Here is a 17,731-nt window from a genome sequence, read left to right on the forward strand (position 1 = left end):
CACTACCCCCAGTTACCCTGTACCCTCAGTTATCCTGGGACCAATCCCATCTTCCTGTATTATTCTGAGGACCAACCCCACCCTTCCCTATTGCCCTAGGGACCAATAACCATTCTGTTATCCTAGAGACTAGCCCGACTATCTTCAGTTTCCCTGGGGACTAGTCCCGCCTTTTTCTATCACTCTGGAGCCCAGCTATCCCTTCCTCTGTTGCCCTGGATACCAGCCCACTTCCTTGCCATATCTCCAGTCCTAAACTTGTCATCCAGAAAACAGATCCATCCTTCCATCACCCTAGAGACCAGAGACCAGGACTACTCTATCATGTTACTTAGGAGACCAAGTCTATGTTCCTGAATTATTCTGGACACCAAATACAACATTCCTTGTCACTTAAGAGTCTAGTTTAGGGGGCCTGGCAGTGGTGCAGCAGGTTAAGCACACATGGTGTGAAGCGCAGGGACTGGAGTAAGGATCCTGGTTTGAGCCCCTAGCTCCCCACCTGCACGGGGATGGGTGGTGAAGCAGGTCTGCAGGTGTCTATCTTTCTGTCCTCCTCTCTGTCTTCCCCTCCGCTCTCGATTTCTCTGTCTTCAACAGTAATAATATCAACAAGGGCAACAAAATGGGAAAAAATGGCCTCCAGGAGGAGTGGATTCGTAGTGCTGGCAACAAGCCCCAGTGATAACCCTGGAGGCAAAAAAAAAAAAAAAAAAAAAAGTCTAGTTCAAATATTCTCCCTATTTCTGAAGAGACTAATTTCCTCCTTGATAGTTACCTTGGAGATCAGCTTCATTTCCTTCTTCCACCAATCACTTTCGAAGACAATTCTTTCTCTCACTCTCATTCGTCACATGGGAGGCTAGTTTAATACTTTTATGGGTTTTGGGAGCTCAAGTTTCTCCCTTTGGCCCCAGGACAACTGGCCCCACCTGACTGGCCCTACATTGCATACCTGAGAGACCAGGCGCTGGTTCTCATTCAGCCAGCTCTCCCGCATAGCCACTTTATGGTCAAACCTCTGAGCCAGTAGTTCCAGCTTCTCCTGTCGGATCAGTTCAGCCCGCAGGGCAGTCTCCCGTTCATGTTCTGCCTTCTCCAGCTGACCCCAGGCCTACGGAGATGGGAAGCAGCAGTTATTTCCCAAGATAATGACCCTGGTTTCTCTGTCTGAAATCATTCCTAGTATTGGTGGCTCCTCTATGTAATTTAGAGAAAGAGAAAAAGGGGGGGGGGAACCCGCTTCTTTCTGACACCTTGCTGCAAAATTGGACCAGGGAGCTAGCACAGTGGTAACAACACGTAGTTTGTCTGATGTGTGATGTGTAAAGATCTCCCATGCTACAGGGTGATTTCTGCTTGGGTGGTGAAACCCTTTGCTGTGAAGAAGTACATCAAACTGAAGAGCTTTTTGTTTTGTTTTGTTTTGTTTTTTGCTGTTGGATTTGAATCCTTGAAGGCTGAATGGGGAGGGAGAACACAAAGGGGAACATGGACTGGACATGATCTATTGCACTGAAACAAAGGAGTCTGGGGCGAGAGGAGAGAGAGAAAACTTTGGGGGCCTGGTATATAATGAAATTGTATGCATGTGTCAGTGATTGCACTGTAAAGCATCAACCCCTTCAATAATAATAATAATAAACCTATCTTAAAAAGAAAGAAGGAGGGAGTTGGGCGGTAGCGTGGTAGGTTAAGCACACATGGCGCAAAGCGCAAGGGCTGGAGTAAGGATCCTGGTTCAAGCCCCCAGCTCACGACCTGCAGGGGAGTCGCTTCACAGGCAGTGAAGCAGGTCTGCAGGTGTCTGTCTTTCTCTCCCCCTCTCTGTCTTCATCTCCTCTCTCCATTTCTCTCTGTCCTATTCAACAACAACAACAATAACTACAGCAATAAAAAAAAAGGGTAACAAAGGGAATATATATATTTTTTTTTTAAAAAAAAAGGAAGGGATGAAGGAAGGGGCAGGGTGGTGGCATATTTGGTTGAGCACACATTTGACTATGCACAAGGACCCGGGTTTGAGGCCTTGGTCCCCACCTGCAGGTGGAAAGTTTTGTGAGTGGTGAGGCAGTGTTGGAGGTGTCTTTCTGTCTCTCTTCCACTCTATCACCCCCTTCCCTCTCAATTTCTGGCTGTCTCTATCAAATAAATAAAGATAATTTTAAAAAGTAATAAAATAAAAGTCTGTATGTGAGAGGTCCAATACGTGATATCTACAATGTGAATGGCTCCTCTGAGCACCACACAACCTATACAACTCCACAGGGCCAGGAGATTCCGGAAGATGGCGAACTGAGAAGCTGCTAGTGGCTTGAGCTCTGACAACATCTGCTGGAAATGCCACCAGGTTCCAGATGCCATCAGGATGCCGGCCAGGCTTCCCTGGACTGAAGACCCCACCAATGTGTCCTGGAGCTCTGCTTCCCCAGAGACCCACCTACTAGGGAAAGAGAGAGGCAGACTGGGAGTATGGACCGACCAGTCAACGCCCATGTTCAGCGGGGAAGCAGTTACAGAAGCCAGACGTTCCACCTGCATCCTACAATGACCCTGGGTCCATGCTCCCAGAGCGATAGAGAATGGGAAAGCTATCAGGGGAGGGGATGGGATATGGAGATTGGGTGGTGGGAGTTGTGTGGAATTGTACCCCTCCTACCCTATGGTTTTGTTAATGTATCCTTTCTTAAATAAAAAATAAGTTAAAAAATAAATAAAAAACAACTCCACAGGGCCACCCTTCCTTCTCTCCCTTGGTTGTCCACCTCACCTTGTCGATATCCCAGATGCCACAGCCCTCCCGAGGCACAAAGAGGCGCCGGTTGCAGGCACGTAATTTGCTCTGGATGCTGAAGAGCAGCACCTCTAAGTTCCCCTTTTCCTGGAACCTGAAGGGACAGGAGCTCAGTGATCCTGACTCCCAGACTCCCTGCTTCCACACCATCACCTGCCACCTCTACCAACCCCCAGCCCAGGGGCGAGGGGCCTCACTTGACGGGCTTCTCCAGCGTGCAGTAGGCAGTGAAGGCCTGCAGCTGCTGCTGCACGCCACTCAGTGAGTTGGCAAACTTCTGGTTGCTGATGAGGCCAACAGTGTGGTGGATCCAGGCCAACAGCTCAGCCGCCAGCTCTTCATAGCGCTCGATGATCTTGCCCACCTCCAAAACCTGGTCCAAGACCTGCCAGGTGAAGAAAAGTAAGGCCAGCCTCTCTCCAGATAGGCTCTGCGGCTGGTCCCCATGCTTCCTTCATTCTAGGCCTCAGACCTTCCCGATCCGCTTCCCCTCAACAGCCAAAGCCTTCATCTTGGAGAAGTAGTGGTAGAAAGAAACCACATAGGTGATGATGGACTTCTCATCAGGAGCCTCCATGTTCACATCTGCAGGGAGAGCAGAGGGGGTTGGGGAGCACATTGACAGAGGGACTGGGGGTGCAGGGTGGAGGAACAGAGGCCCCCTCCTCCTGGATGTGTGACCTGGAGCAAAAGAGCCAGCCTTACTGTTACTCAGTTTCTGTTATCTGCCAAGTGGGGCTCTTCCTCATAGGACTAAACATTGGCTAACACATGCAAATCACCATAAATTGTCTATAACTGTTTCTTGCAAAAAAAAATGTATCTATTTTCATCAGAAAGAGAGTGAGAGCACTGACTAGCATATTCAGTGTCAAGGATCAAACCTGGAACCTCAGGGAATGAATGTCATGCATCTATTGATGAGTTATCTCCCTGAGTATAATTCATCTTTCCTTCCTTCCTTCCTCTCTCTTTTGTTTTTTTGTCATCACAGAACTTCCACCAGTGCAGTAGGGGCCATGAGCTTAGCAAAGCAGATACTCCATCTAGCTGAGCAATCTTGTCGAGCCTCTTTTTTTTTATTTTTCTTTCTTCTTTTTTTTTTTTAATAATTACACACACACACACACTTTTTTTTCAACTAGAGAACTGCTCAGCTCTGTCTTATGGTGGTCCTGGGGATTGAACCAGGGACCTTGGTGCCCCAGGCATGAAATTCATTTGCGTAACCATTATGCTAGCTCCCCAGTGCTCTACTTCTTTTTTTTTTTAATATAAGTAGAGAGACAGAGATCACAGCCCCAAAACTTCCTTCAGTGCGGTGGGAGCTGGGTTCAAATCTGGGTCACATACATAGCAAAGCAGCGCACTATCCAAGTGAGCTATTTCATCAGCCTAGGCCACTTCTTCACTCAGACAGAATAACAGAGAAAGAGACACACCACAGCGCCTCCCTGTGGTGCCAGTCTTGAAGTTGGGCTGCACACACATGGCAAAGCACATGCCCTATCTAGTGAGCTATCGCTCCAGCCCACTGTTCACTGGTGACACCAGGCAAGTGCTTTCACACCTGTCACCTTCATTTCTATCATCTTACTACAAGGTGATGGGGCTGGGGAAAATAGCTCACCTGGACAGCTCGCCTGCTTCATCAGGTGAGATCCGGGTTTGTGCCTGCCCCCCTGTGCACTCAAGGAAGTTTTGGTGCTGTGTGTCTTTCCTTTTGTCTCTGTCTCAGTCTTGATCTCACTATCTCCTTTAAAATGTATTTATTATTGGATAGAGACAGACAGAAATAGAGAGGGAGAGAGGCAGAGAGAAACCTGCAGCCCTGCTTCACCACTTGTGAAACTTTCCCCCTGGATTCAGGTGGGATTCAGGGGCTTGAACCTGGGTCCTTGTGCACTGTAATGTGTGTTTAACAGGTACGCCACCACCTGGCCCCTTCTTGGTTTCTCTCTCTGAAAAAGTCAGCCCAGAGCAGTAAAGTCTCAGCAGTGACCAAAACTAATTAATTAATTAATTAATTACGAATTGATCAATTCTACGCAGCAGGTCAGTATGAGAAAGAGAGGAAACACTGTTTCCAGCCATTGGTGCTGAGGGTAGAACTCAGTTTCCTATGTATAAGACCCTGGGCTGGGCCTTTCCCCAAACTCCCAACCCTGTGCTGGGCATATAGTAGATGCTAATAAATAAATAAATAAATAAATAAATAAGGAGCAAAGATGCTATGAACCCAGAGCCAGGGGAGACTCTGGTGTAACCATGGGCTGAGGATGAGTCAGGAGTGGGCTTGGGGATGGACTGAACAGGGGGGAGGGGAGGGAGTGTGAAAACTAAGAGATAGATGGGACCAGGAATGGGGCTGGAGACGGAGCTGGGGGTGGGGTGGGGATGCAGTCAGCACTGAACATGTGATTGGAATGGGATGGGGGTCACTTGGGGGGTGGAGCTGAGCCTGGGATGGGGTGTGCTGGAGATATTGGAGATGGAGCTAAGGCGGGCATCAGGGGAGAGAGGGAGCTGGTTTGGAAAGAGACGGTTGGAGATGGAGGCAGGGAAGGGGTGGGGTGAAGCCAGAGATAGGAATGGGGTTGCGGTTGGAAAGGAAGGGCTATGGGAATTAGGAGAAGGGGCAGGAGGGGGGTGAGCTGGGATTTGGAGTGACACTGGATTTGAGAGCCCCTCCCCAGAGGAAGGCCTAGAGGCCCCCACAGGCCTTACCCTCCGGGTCCAGCAGGCGTGCCAGCCCCAGGTGCTGCTCAGCTGTGCGGAAGGCTTTCTGCAGGTTGTAGTTGGCATTAGACTTGGTGAGTTTGCTGAAGTCCACGAGGTCGGGCCTGGGCAGGGGATGACAGCAAGCAGGTGGGCAGCAGGTGGGCAGCAGGTGGTCTCCAGAGCAGGTGGACAAGTGGACAAAAGGTCACCCTGTCTGAGCCCCACCCAGGGTGAGGAGTGGGGCACAATCCGGCCAAGGGGTGAGCTGGGTGCTGGATGTGTCTGTGTATTCCTCTGTGAGGGGCTGGGCCCTGTGCTTTCTCTACTGTGGGGGGTGGGAGGCTGAGGGGATGTCGTTGACCGACCTGCCTGAGTTCAAAGCACATCCTGGAAGCTTCCTGGATGTCAGACTGGAGATGCTACTGCACATGCTTCCGTTTCCTTAGTTGTAAAATGGGGCTAGTTCCTTCCCTCCACATTTTTTTTTTTTTGCCTCCAGGGTTGTCGCTGGGGCTTGGTGCCAACACTATGAATCCACTGCTCCTGGTGGCCATTTTTTCCATTTTATTGGATAGGACAGACAGAAATTGAGAGAGAGAGAGAGGTTGAGAGAGAGAGGGAGGGAGAGAGAGAGAGAGAGACCAGACCAGACCTGCTCTGCTGCTTGTGAATCATCCCCCCAGCCAGGTGGGGAGCTGGGACCCAAACCCAGTTCCTGGCACGGGTCCGTGCAAATAGTACTCTGTGTGCTTAACTGAATGAACCACGCTCAGTCCCTGTCTCCCCCTTGTCACCCAGATTTTTGCCTGGACTTTGTGCCTGCATGGTTCTACTGCTCCCAGCAGGCATGTGTGTGTGTGTGTGTGTGTGTGTGTGTGTGTGTGTGTGTGTGTATAGTTGGTTGGCTAGACAGAGAGACTTTGAGAAGGAATAATAAAGAAAGACACCTGCACAGTGGGGGAGATAGCATAATAGTTATGAAAAAAGACTCTCATGCCTGAGGCTCCAAGGTCCCAGATTCAATTCCCCACCCGACCCCACACCACCCCCGCACTACCATAAGCCAGAGTTGAGTAATGCTCTGGTAAAATTAATTAATTAATTTAATTAAAAAAGAAACCTGCTGCATGAAACTTCCTCCCTGCAGGTGGGGACTGGGGACTTGAACCCGTGTCCTTGTCCATGATAACATGTGCATTAAAGCAGGTGCACCGTCACTTGGCCCCTGTTTGCTTTTAGGTAGAGGGAGAGAAACACAGAAAGAAGAGACTCCACAGCACCACTCCACCGTTCTGAAGCTTCCCTCCTACAGGTATTCCATGGGGTGGCTAGGGCTCGAACCTGACCTAGCACTCGCTAAAGTATGAACTTTCCCAGTGGAGCTACCAGTGTCTGAGCAACATAACCACTGACTATGAAACAGACGATGTCTGCCTCACAGAAGGCACTAAAGTGACCGTCACCAGTGAGAGTGCCAGGGGTTGGAGATTATGGGCGGGACTGTGGATATATGTGATGGGGTGGTGCTCCGCCTTGGACTGTAGCTGTGGTTTTGGCTGTTTGGGCGTGTTTTGAATCGTGGGCGTGTCTCTGCGAGCCCAGTTTGTTGTGGGCGGGGGCGGGCCACCCTGGCTGTGTAAGTGTGTGCGGCTGTCATGTGGGCGGGCGAGCATGTGTCCAAGGAACTATCCCTGTTTTACAGCTGAGAGAACAGGCATGTGAACTATACCCAGATTAAGAGCCAGGAAACTTCCAAGGTGGGGCTTGAGCCCAGCGCGGTTGGTCAACGACACCCACCCCCAGGCCCCCACCACAGAGGAATTCACAGAAATGTCCAGCAGAAACATGTTGCTGGTTTCCAGAACACTAAAACGGGTCCCCCCCACACACATCTCTGGGCTTCAGTTTCCCCAGTCTGGCAACTGGGTGATCATGACATATCAGTGATCCGAGAGCTCACCCCTCAGCCAGAAAAGGTTCACCTTGAGGAAAGACTTTCGGAAAGGGGGAGGCACTTGTGCATAAAGCAGAATGGATGGTGACGGGGGGGGGGGGGGGCAAATGCCCACCCTGGGGGCATTGCAGCTACAGGAGTGGATGTGTGTGCACAAGCATCTGGTCAGGGTTTGCAACTCCGCGAGGGCACGCACATTCCCATGTGCACAGGGTGTGTGGCCTGGACACCATCTGTGGGTGTGTGCCTGTGGATAGGTGAGGGGGGGGGGGGTCTCTGAATCTGGGTGCTATCTGAATGCACGATGTGGGGAGGGGCAGCAAAAACAGTTGGCCAACCCAGGGCCAGGAGGTACCTGTGCCGGTGAATGAGGGCATTGAAGGCCAAGCCGTCCCGCCAACTAGTGGTAAAGTTCTGGATGTTGACCTCAGGATAACTGGCAGTGTGGCAAGGAGAGACAAGCAGAGTGGAGAGAGTCAGGAGAGAAGAGACAGTGATAGACAGATAGAGAGGTGGTGGATGAGTAGAGAGAGATACAGATAAAATAGAGAAATGATTGGCGATAAGATATTGGTGACATGGTCCGGGAGGTGGTGCAGTGATAAAGCTTTGGACTCTCAAGCAGGGAGTTTTATCCCTGGCAGAATATGGACCAGAGTGATGTCTGGTTCTTTGTCTCTCCTCCTATCTTTCTCATTAATAAATAAATATTTTTTAAAAAAAGATATTGGGTGACGATCCAGCAGGTAAATAGGTAATGGATAGAGGATAGATATATCAGTAGAGGAATGGGTGATAGATGGGTGAATAGGTAATAGACAGACAGATGAGTTGATGAACAGACTATAGGTACATGGAAATAGGTAGATGATAGATGAATTAATAGGAAGTTGATAGATAATAGATGATAGATACATAGATAATTAATATATGATGGATGAATGAATAGATGATAGACAATTAATATATAATGGATGGATGGGTGGGTGGATAGATGGGTGGATAGATGGATGGATGGAGAGATAGATAGATAACATCTAGATGGATACACAGATAGATGATTGATAGGTAGACGCCTACATGAATAACCAGTAGAAAGACAGAGATGGATGAACAAGGAAGAGACAGAAAGAACAGACAGGTGAATCAGGGAGATCGACAGGTGGGAAGGAAGGCGGGAGAGAAGCTGAGGGATGGGAAAGAAGGAAGGCAAGGGATGAGGGTAGAGACAGTGAGCAAGGTACAGAGATGAGGAGAGAGAGAGAAAAAAATGGGCAGAAATGAAGAGAGAAGAGGACATGAAGGTGGTAACACACACACATGGAGGAGCAGGCAGAATGGGCCAGGCAGCACCGCAGGATTCTTCAGAAGCCCCTCTCCACACAGGCCTGGCTCCGCACTGCCCCTCCCAGAGGCTGCTCCCACACCCTGCCCCACAGAGCAGAGAGTTGGGGAATCATCAGAGTTTGCACCACCATCCCCCCTTCCAGCAGTGACCCCTGAGGATCTGTGTTCCTCACTGTATCTGACCTCCCGGACTGTGTGGCAGGTTTATTCCTCCAGGATAGAGAGGAGCAGTTTGGTCACCAGAATCCCTTCTGTCCACTCTTCCTAAACCATCGTAGGCTTCTCTCTCTGTTGCTATCTGAAAAAGTCAGTCACTAGCTTTAGATGTACTTTTTTTTTTTTTTTTTTGCCTCCAGGGTTATTGCTGGGGCTTGGTGCCTGCACTGCGCTAGAAATCCACTGTCCCACTGCTCCTAGAGGCCATCCCCCCAACTTTTTTTTTTGCCTTTGTTGTTGTTATTATTGCCATTGCTGTTGTTGTGTTATTGTTGGATAAGACAGACAGAAATGGAGAGAGGAGGGGAAGACAGAGAGGAGAGAAAGAGAGACACCTGCAGACCTGCTTCAGCACTTCACCCGTGAAGTGACCCCCCTGCAGGTGGAGAGCCAGTGGCTGGAACTGGGATCCTTGAGCCGGTCTTTGTTCTTCTTGCCATGTGTGCTTAACCCACTGCGCTACCACCCGACCCCCCCGATGTAACTTTTGATGCTGAGACTGGGGGCTGCCCCTCTTCACAGCTGTCCAGATCCCCTGGGTCACAGCCCCTACTATGCGCAGGGCTCACCCAGCTGTCTTCATCTGGCACCACAGAAGCAGTGCATCCTTGGCCGAGCGCGTCTCTCTGTTGTCCTCAGTCTCGATTTTAATGACTTGAATCTGTGAGGATACAAAAAAAAAAAAAAAAGTTCTCTCACACACACACACACAAAAATTAAACATTAAAATTGGGGCCAGGTGGTGGTTTATCTGGTTAAATGTTCACATTACTGTGCACAAGGACCCAGGTTCAAACCCTTGGTCCCCAACTGTAGGTGGGAAGCTTCACAAGTGGTGAAGCAGAGCTGCAGGTGTCTCTCTGCCTCTATTTTCCCCTCCGCTCTCAATTTCTCTCTGTGTCTACCCTATTTATTATTATGTCAATAATAAATACAGACATTTTTTTAAATTAAATGCAACCCAGAAGAAAGCACAGTGGTTAAAACTTTGAACTTGCAGGCATGAGATCCTGAGTTCAATCTTGCTATTGCATGTGTCACAATGATACTCTGGTTCTCTCTTAAAAAAATAAGTAAAAAATTAAAACAGATTAACAAATTATAAAGGATCTAGAGCCAGAGGAATTGCTCATAATGTACCTGCTCTGTCCTGAACATCAATCACCCAGTTTCCACCTAGCCCTCACTACACTGGCAGAAGCTTCAGTACGGTGGTGTCTTTCTCTCTTCCATCCTCTATTTTTTTATATTTATTTATTCTGTAAGCCTCTGATAGGATTTTATTTTTATGATATCACTTCTTTATTTAGGGGAAAGATAGGAGAGAGAAAGAACCAGACATCAGTGCTGCCAGGGACTGAAATCAGGACCTCACACTGGAGAGTCCAATGCTTTATCCACTACACCACCTCCTGGACCATGATAGGATTTTATAATTTTTATTTATTCCCTTTTTTTTGCCCTTGTTTTTGTATTGTTGTCATTATTATCATTGTTGTTACTGATGTCATCATTGTTGGATAGAATAGAGAAATGGAGAGAGATGGGGAAGACAGAGAGGGGGAGAGAAAGACACCTGCAGACCTGCTTCACCACTTGTGAAGCGACTGCCCTGCAGGTGGGGAGCTGGAGGCTTGAACCGGGATCCTTACGCAGGTCCAAGTGCACTTAACCCGCTGCGCTACCGCCTGACTCCCGATAGGATTTTTTTAGAAACCCCTTCTTTCCACTATTCTTAAACTATCATAGGCCTGTCTCTCTGTTTCTACCTGAAAAGGTCAGCCTAACGCTGTGAAGCCCCTCATTAAAACAAAGAAGCAAACAAAGAAACAATTTTAAAATGAAAGGGGAGGGTCTGGCGGTAGCGCAGCAGGTAAAGCGCACGTGGCACAAAGTGCAAGGACTAGCGTAAGGATCCTGGTTCGAGCCCCCCTCCGGCCCACCCCCTCCCTACCTGCCAGGGTGCCGCTTCACAAGCGGTGAAGCAGCTCTGCAGGTGTGTCTATCTTTGTCTTCCCCTCCTCTCTCCATTTCTCTCTGTCCTATCCAACAACAATGACATCAATAACAATAACAACAAAAGGAAATAAATATTTTTTAAATATTTAAAAAAATGAAAAGGGGGGGTGCTTGGAAGGTGGTTCAGTGGTGAAGCCATGCTCTGCATTTTCTATCTCAATAAAATAAATAAATAGCAGCTAAAGGATGGGGGAGACAGCATAATGGTTATACAAAACCACTTTCATGCTCGAGGCACCAAAGTCACAGGTTCAATACCCTGCACCAGCATAAGCCAGAGCTGAGCAGTGTTCTAGTCTCTTTGTATCTTTCTCTCTGTACCTTTTTGTTTCATTAAAATAAAACAAATGGAATATACTTTAAAAGACAGCAGCTAAGGGGGGCCCAGGTGGTGGCACATCTGGTTGTGTGCACGTGTTATATATACAATGACCCAGGTCCCATATGCATGGGGGAAGCTTCATAAGTGGTGAGGCAGGGCTGTAGTGTCTCCATTTCAATATTCCTCTTTATTCCTCCCTCCTGTCTCCGTTTCTCTCTGTTTCAAAAATAAATAAATAAAATAATGTTAAGAAAGAGACAGCAGCTGAGAAGATAGCTCAGCCGGCAGAGCGTATGACTTGCATGCCTGAGGTTCTGACTCCACCCTCAACACCACATACACAGGAGTATTACTCTGAGCTCCCCTCCCTTTCTCTCTCACATGAAATTATATTTCCTTTTTTAATTTTATTTATTATCTTTATTGATTGATTGATTGGATAGAAACAACCAGAAATCAAGAGAGGAAAGGAGAGATAGAGAGGAAGAGAGACACCTGCAGCACTGCTTCACCACTTGCAAAGCTTTCCTCCTGCAGGTGGGGACCAAGAGCTTGAACCCAGTTCCTTGCACATTGTAACATGTGTGCTGCACCAGGAGCACCACCACCCAGCCCCGAAACTATATTTGATATGACATCAAGAAGTTTTGGGGGGGAGATGGGCGGTGGCACATCTGGTTAAGCGCACATAGTACGAAGTGCAAGGATCCGGGTCCAAGCCCCCTCTCCCCAGCTGCAGGGGGGACACCTCACCAGCAGCAAAGCAAGTCTGCAGGTGTCTGTCTTTCTCTTGCACTCTCTACTCCCCCTCCCCCTCCCAAGGTCTCTCAGTCCTGTCCAATAAAATGGGTGGGGGGGAATCACCGCCAGGAGCAGTGGATTCATAGTGCTGGCAAAGTCTTTTTTTTTTTTTTTTTGCTACCGGCATTATTGCTCGGTTCAGTTCCTGCACAATCCTGGTGCGTGATGCCATGCCCCCATCACATGTGGTGCTTGGGATCAGACTCAGGAAGCCAAATCTGTATCCACTGTGCCACCTCCTGCATGGTTTGTTTTAAATTTTTCTTTATGAATAAAAGAGAGTCCCTAAAGTTCTACTTCACTATCCACAGAGTCCTACTTGTCTCTGTTCTCAGTGGTCTCTCGGGGCCTTACACCTGGGGGAGGCATGTGTTGTACCCACTAAGCCACCTCTCTGGCCCCCTTCTGGACTTCCAACATGCCAAGCTCATTCCTACATGGGGGTCTTTACTTCTGTTGTGTCCTCTGCCTGGGATGCTTGGGATGCTTTCCACCTTTCATTCACTTATTAGCTGTGTCATTCAACCTTCTCAGAGAGCCCTCTCTGATAATCACATCAAAAGTTGAAACACCACCTACGTAGTGTCTCATGTCCCTCTTACTATCTTATAATCTATTTGCTTCTGGACAATGCCTTTTCACTTCTCTTCCTAGAGAAGCGATTTGTCTATCTCTTCCATCACGGAAGTTTGTTTTGTTTCTGTACTGCAGTTCGACTATCTGGATTTGGATTCCCCATCCCACTACTTAGCTGTGAGACCTGGAGCATAATTACTTCACCTTGATGGGTTTCAGTTTCCTCCTTAGGAAAATGGAAATAATAACTACCACCTAATTTAGGGAGGTTATTATGTGTATCAGATGTTAAGTGCTTAGAATAATGTCCAGAACACAGTAAAATATGTGAATGATGATAGTGGTGATAATGATTAATTATTTTTATCATTATTTTCATTCCTGCTACTTAGAACAGGGGACCAGGAACATATTAGGAATATTTTGGTTTGTTTTCCTTTTTTTCAATTCATATTTATTTTTACAGAGACAGAAAGAAGTTGAGAGCGAAGGAGGAAACAGAAGGAAAGAGAAAATGAGACCTGTAGCCCTGCTTCACCACTGGTAAAGCTTCTTCCCCTGCAGATGGCGACCAGGGTTTTGGATTCCAGTCCTCACACTTTGTAGTGTGTGCAGTCTACCTGGTGCAGCACCACCCAGCCAACCCTTTTAATTTTAAGATAGAGACAGAGAAGGGGGGGAGAGAGAGGGAGAGGGAGAGAGAGAGAATATCACAGCACCAAACTTTCCTTCAGTGCAGCGGGGACTAGGCTCGAACTTGGATCTTGCACATGGCAAAGCAGCGCACTATCCAAGTGAGCTATTTCGCCAGCCCCAGTGGGGATATTTTGGGGAATGAAAGAGTGTAGCGGACAGGGGTCACTGAGGGGTCACCTGGAAGCGCAGGATGATGGTCCAGACCAGCCCCAGGGTCAGCCTGTGGTTCCCATCCACAATGTCGTGCGAGCCCACGTTTTCCAGATGCACACGCTGCTCCTTCAGGAACTGCAGCGCTTTGTCCACGTTTTCCAGCGAGTGGATCCTCATGCGGCCGCGCGTGGGCCTGGGCTAGGGCAGCAGAGGTGGTGAAGATCCGTGCTTGCTGGCCAAAAGCACTGAGACGCTCACCTCATCCCTTGCGAAGAAGCTCACCCCCATAGCCACGCCCACTGGGTGCTAAACCCAGGCCACACCTCTTAAATCTGTCAGACTCAAGACAATCCTTCTACGCTACTTTCCTTTTTTATTTTTATTTCTGTATTCTTTTTATTATGCTCAGCTCTGACAAGTGATGATGTCAGCGATATAACCTGGACCCTCTGGTGCCCCAGACATGAAAGTCTGTTGCATAAACGCTACTCTAGCTCCCCTCCAATCCATCTAAAGAAGTCCTACTAGAAGTCCCATAGCCCCCCCCAAAAAAAAGAAAGAAAGAAAAAGAAAAAATGTCCCATAGCCAAACCTTTTCCTGTGTATCAACCTTCCATCTGCAAATTCCTGCCCCTGCCCCTTCTATTGAAGTCTCATCTCCCACCTGAAACCACACCCCTTGTCGTGAAGCCCCGCCCCCTGCCTGTGGCCAGTCGATCCCCTCCCAATGTTTTATCTGTCTTTTTCTTTTTCGTTAATTTTGTCAAATTACCTTTATTGAACAGAAACAGTCAGAAACTGAGAGGGAAGGGGGTGTTAGAGAGGGAGAGAGACAGAGAGACACCTGCAACACTGCTTCACCACTCGCAAAGCTTCTTCCCCCCACCCCACCCCCGCAGGTGAGGACCAGGGGCTCCAACCCAAGTCCTTGTACATTGTAACTTGTGTGCTCAACCAGGTGCGCCACCACCCATCCCCTCCTTTTTCTTTTGCTTTTCTTTTTTTTTTTTCTTTAAAGACAGAGACAGAGAGGCAATGAAGCAGAGGTAGCGAGTAAAAGAAATGGTACTGGGAACATAGTATAGTGGTTATGAAAACAAAAAAAATTTCATGTCCGAGGCATCTAAAGTCCCAGGTGCAATCCCCAGCATCACGATAAGCCAGAGCTGAGCAGCTCTGGTGAGAAGGAAGGAAGGAAGGGCACTAAAGGAGCTTCCTTTAATGTAGTAAAAGGCAGGTTTGAACCTGGGTCCCATGTACAGCAAAGCAGCTCTATTCAAATGAGCTATTTCGCTAGCCCTTGCCATTTAAAAAAAGTATTATTTATCGTATAGAGACAGAGAAATTGAGAGGTGAGTAGGAGATAGAAGGGGGAGAGAGAGAGAGAGAGACCAGCAGTTCTGCTTCACAACTTGTGAAGCATCCTCTCTGCAAGTGGGAACCAGAGGCTTAAACCTGGGTCCTTGAGCATGGCGACATGTGCACTCAACCAAGTGTGCCACTGTGCAGCCTATTGTTTAAAAAATATTTTTTATTATTTCCTTGTCATTATTTCTTTAATATTTTATTTAATGTGAGACATACAGAGAGGAAAACCAGAGCACTGCTCAGCTCTGGCTTATGGTGGTGGTGTTGGGGATTGAACCTGGGAGCTTGAAGACTCAGGCATGAAAGTCTTCTGCGAACCATTATATTGTCTCCTCAGACCGTAGCCATGATTTCTAATGCTCTGAGCCAATCCCGTACAGATTAAGCCCCATCCTACTCTCAGGTCACTCCGGGTGGGAAGCTCCAGTCCTTCCAAAGTCGTTAGCTCCCACTCTATAGGCAGGCCCTGACCAAAAGCTTCACCCAAATCCAAGCCCCTCCCCTTCTTCAAAAACCAGCTTCTGTGTAAGCCACGCTCAAGGCAAAACCACGCCCCCTCTGTAAGACACACCCACATGTCGTAGCCACGCCCTCCCAGTGGTGTGGCCTCTGACCCACCTATGAGGCTCCATCCTTTCATTTAACCAGGCTCCCAAGGAGGCCTAGCCTGAAACCCCAGGGCCACCCCCAGCGCCCAGCCCTCAGGTCGCCTCACCAGCTGCTCCCCAGATAGCACTTCCAGGAGTCGCGTGAGCACGAAGCCGTCACGGAGGTCAGCGTAGAGGTCCCCGATGTGGCAGCCAACGCGCGCCAGGTGCGAGTTCACCCATTTGGTGAAGGTTTTCTTCTGCACGGCCTCCCGCTCATCTGAAGGGCAGGTCCAGATGAGCCCCCCACCACCACCAGCCCAGGATCCCCAGATCCCTTCCAGCTTGACCCTGAACCTCCACCAAGCCAAGCTAAGCCCTATTTAAGCCCAGGTCTCTACAAAAATCAGACCTGCGGGTAGGGGAGATAGCATAATGGTTATGCAAAGAGACTCTCATACCCAAGGTCTCAGGTTCAGTCCCCTAAACCATCATAAGCCAGAGCGGAGCAGAGCTCTGTAAATAATAATAATAACAAATATATATTTCTAAAAAATCAGAATGCAGGGGGGCCGGGTGTGGCACACCAGGTTGCGCACATGTTATAGTGCACAAGGACCCAGGTTCGAGCCCCCCAATCCCACCTTTAGGGGGAAAGCTTCACAAGTGGTGAAACAGGGCTGCAGGTGTCTCTCTGTCTCTCTCCCACTCTATCTCCCCCTACTCTCTCGATTTCTGACTGTCTCTATCCAATAAATAAAAATAATTTTTTAAAACTTTTAAAAAAATCAGAACGCTTAGGTGGCCTCTCCTGTCTGGGGTGCTTTGCTGACCTTCTGCTGCCTTTCAACATCTTTCTGAGATGTCACTTCACAGGAAACCATCTACTTCCTATCCCAGTCAGTTTTGTTCAATAGATACATTCAATAAAGAGTAGATAACCATTCAATAAATATTTCAGTGACACACTATTCTAGGCTCTAGAGTCTTCCCATCCCAGAGTTCAGATGTTTGTTTGTTTGTTTGTCTGTTTTGGGGGTACACAGAACAATAGAGTGAGGGGCTACGGAGGGTTAAAGAGGAGAGGGGCAGGATGAAAAGCCCCGTTTCAGGAATACCTCTGGCTGCTGGAGAAAAGATGGGCCAGAGGACAAGAATGTCAGTCCAGGAGAAGGCTCCAGACATACCAGAAGAGAGAGGAGGAAGTAGAGGCAGACGCCATGGGGATGGGAAAACTGGGCATAATGGAGGAGAGATAGCCAGAGACAAGAGAGTAAGATATGTATTCCACCACTGATTCAGTGACCTTCCCCCACCCGACTTTCTAAATTTTCTTAAAGATTTATTTATTTATTTATTTATTTATGAGAGAGAAAGTGAAAGGAGAAAATCAGAGCATCACTCTGGCACATATGGTGTCTGGAATCAAATTTGAGAACACATGCTTGAGAGTCCAACAGTTTATCAACTGTGCCACCTTCCTGCCTGTCAATATTTATTTATTTACTTATTTATGACCGTGCACAAAGACCTGGGCTCTGGGTTGAGGCCCTGAATTCTCAGTTGCAGGGAGGAAGTTCCATAAACAGTGGAACAGTGCTTTGCATCTCTCTCTCCCCTCTCTCTCCTCTCTCTCTCTCTCTTTCTCTTTTCTCCCCCACCCCCCAGGCTTATTGCTGGGGCTCAGTGCTGGCACTATGAATCCACTGCTCCTGGTGGCCATATTTTCCTTTATTTTATTTTATTTTATTTTATTCGATAGGTCAAAAAGAAACTGAGAAAGGAAGGGAAATAGCGTAAGAGAAAAAAGATACCTACAGACCTGGGAGTCGGGCGGTAGTGAAGCGGGTTAAGTGCACGTGGCTCAAAGCACTGGCATAAGGATCCCGGTTCGAGCCACCGGTTCCCCACCTGCAGGGGAGTCGCTTCACAGGCAGTGAAGCAGGTCTGCAGGTGTCTGTCTTTCTCTCCCCCTCTCTATCTTCCCCTCCTCTCTCCATTTCTCTCTGTCCTAGCCAACAACAACATCAATAACAACAACAATAACTACAACAATAAAACAAGGGTAACACAAGGGAATAAATAAATACTTTTTAAAAAAGATACCTACAGACCTTCACCGCTTGTGACTGATATAAAAAATTAATGATAAAATAAAAAATAATAATAAAAGACCC

At 48.1% G+C, this 17,731-nt stretch overlaps 1 protein-coding gene across 5 annotated transcripts in view; it reads right to left on the reverse strand.

Annotated features, from left to right (window-relative positions):
* The window catches only part of SPTBN4 (spectrin beta, non-erythrocytic 4), a 128,424-nt gene that overhangs the window by 82,103 nt on the left and 28,590 nt on the right, over window positions 1-17,731 (reverse strand). For 4 of the 5 annotated variants that reach the window (XM_060185944.1, XM_060185945.1, XM_060185947.1 and 1 more), the window contains exons 3-11: window positions 15,683-15,834; window positions 13,624-13,797; window positions 9,602-9,693; window positions 7,825-7,905; window positions 5,522-5,637; window positions 3,267-3,379; window positions 2,992-3,179; window positions 2,771-2,888; window positions 956-1,114 (exon numbers count right to left, since the gene is read on the reverse strand). In XM_060185944.1, coding sequence (XP_060041927.1) covers window positions 956-1,114; window positions 2,771-2,888; window positions 2,992-3,179; window positions 3,267-3,379; window positions 5,522-5,637; window positions 7,825-7,905; window positions 9,602-9,693; window positions 13,624-13,797; window positions 15,683-15,834 — 1,193 coding nt within the window. Of the gene's footprint in view, window positions 1-955; window positions 1,115-2,770; window positions 2,889-2,991; window positions 3,180-3,266; window positions 3,380-5,521; window positions 5,638-7,824; window positions 7,906-8,999; window positions 9,033-9,601; window positions 9,694-13,623; window positions 13,798-15,682; window positions 15,835-17,731 lie in introns of those variants that run through there. The other variant, XM_060185948.1, reaches the window with a different exon arrangement.

Source organism: Erinaceus europaeus, chromosome 2 (assembly GCF_950295315.1).
Source record: "Erinaceus europaeus chromosome 2, mEriEur2.1, whole genome shotgun sequence".
Taxonomy (NCBI): domain Eukaryota; kingdom Metazoa; phylum Chordata; class Mammalia; order Eulipotyphla; family Erinaceidae; genus Erinaceus; species Erinaceus europaeus.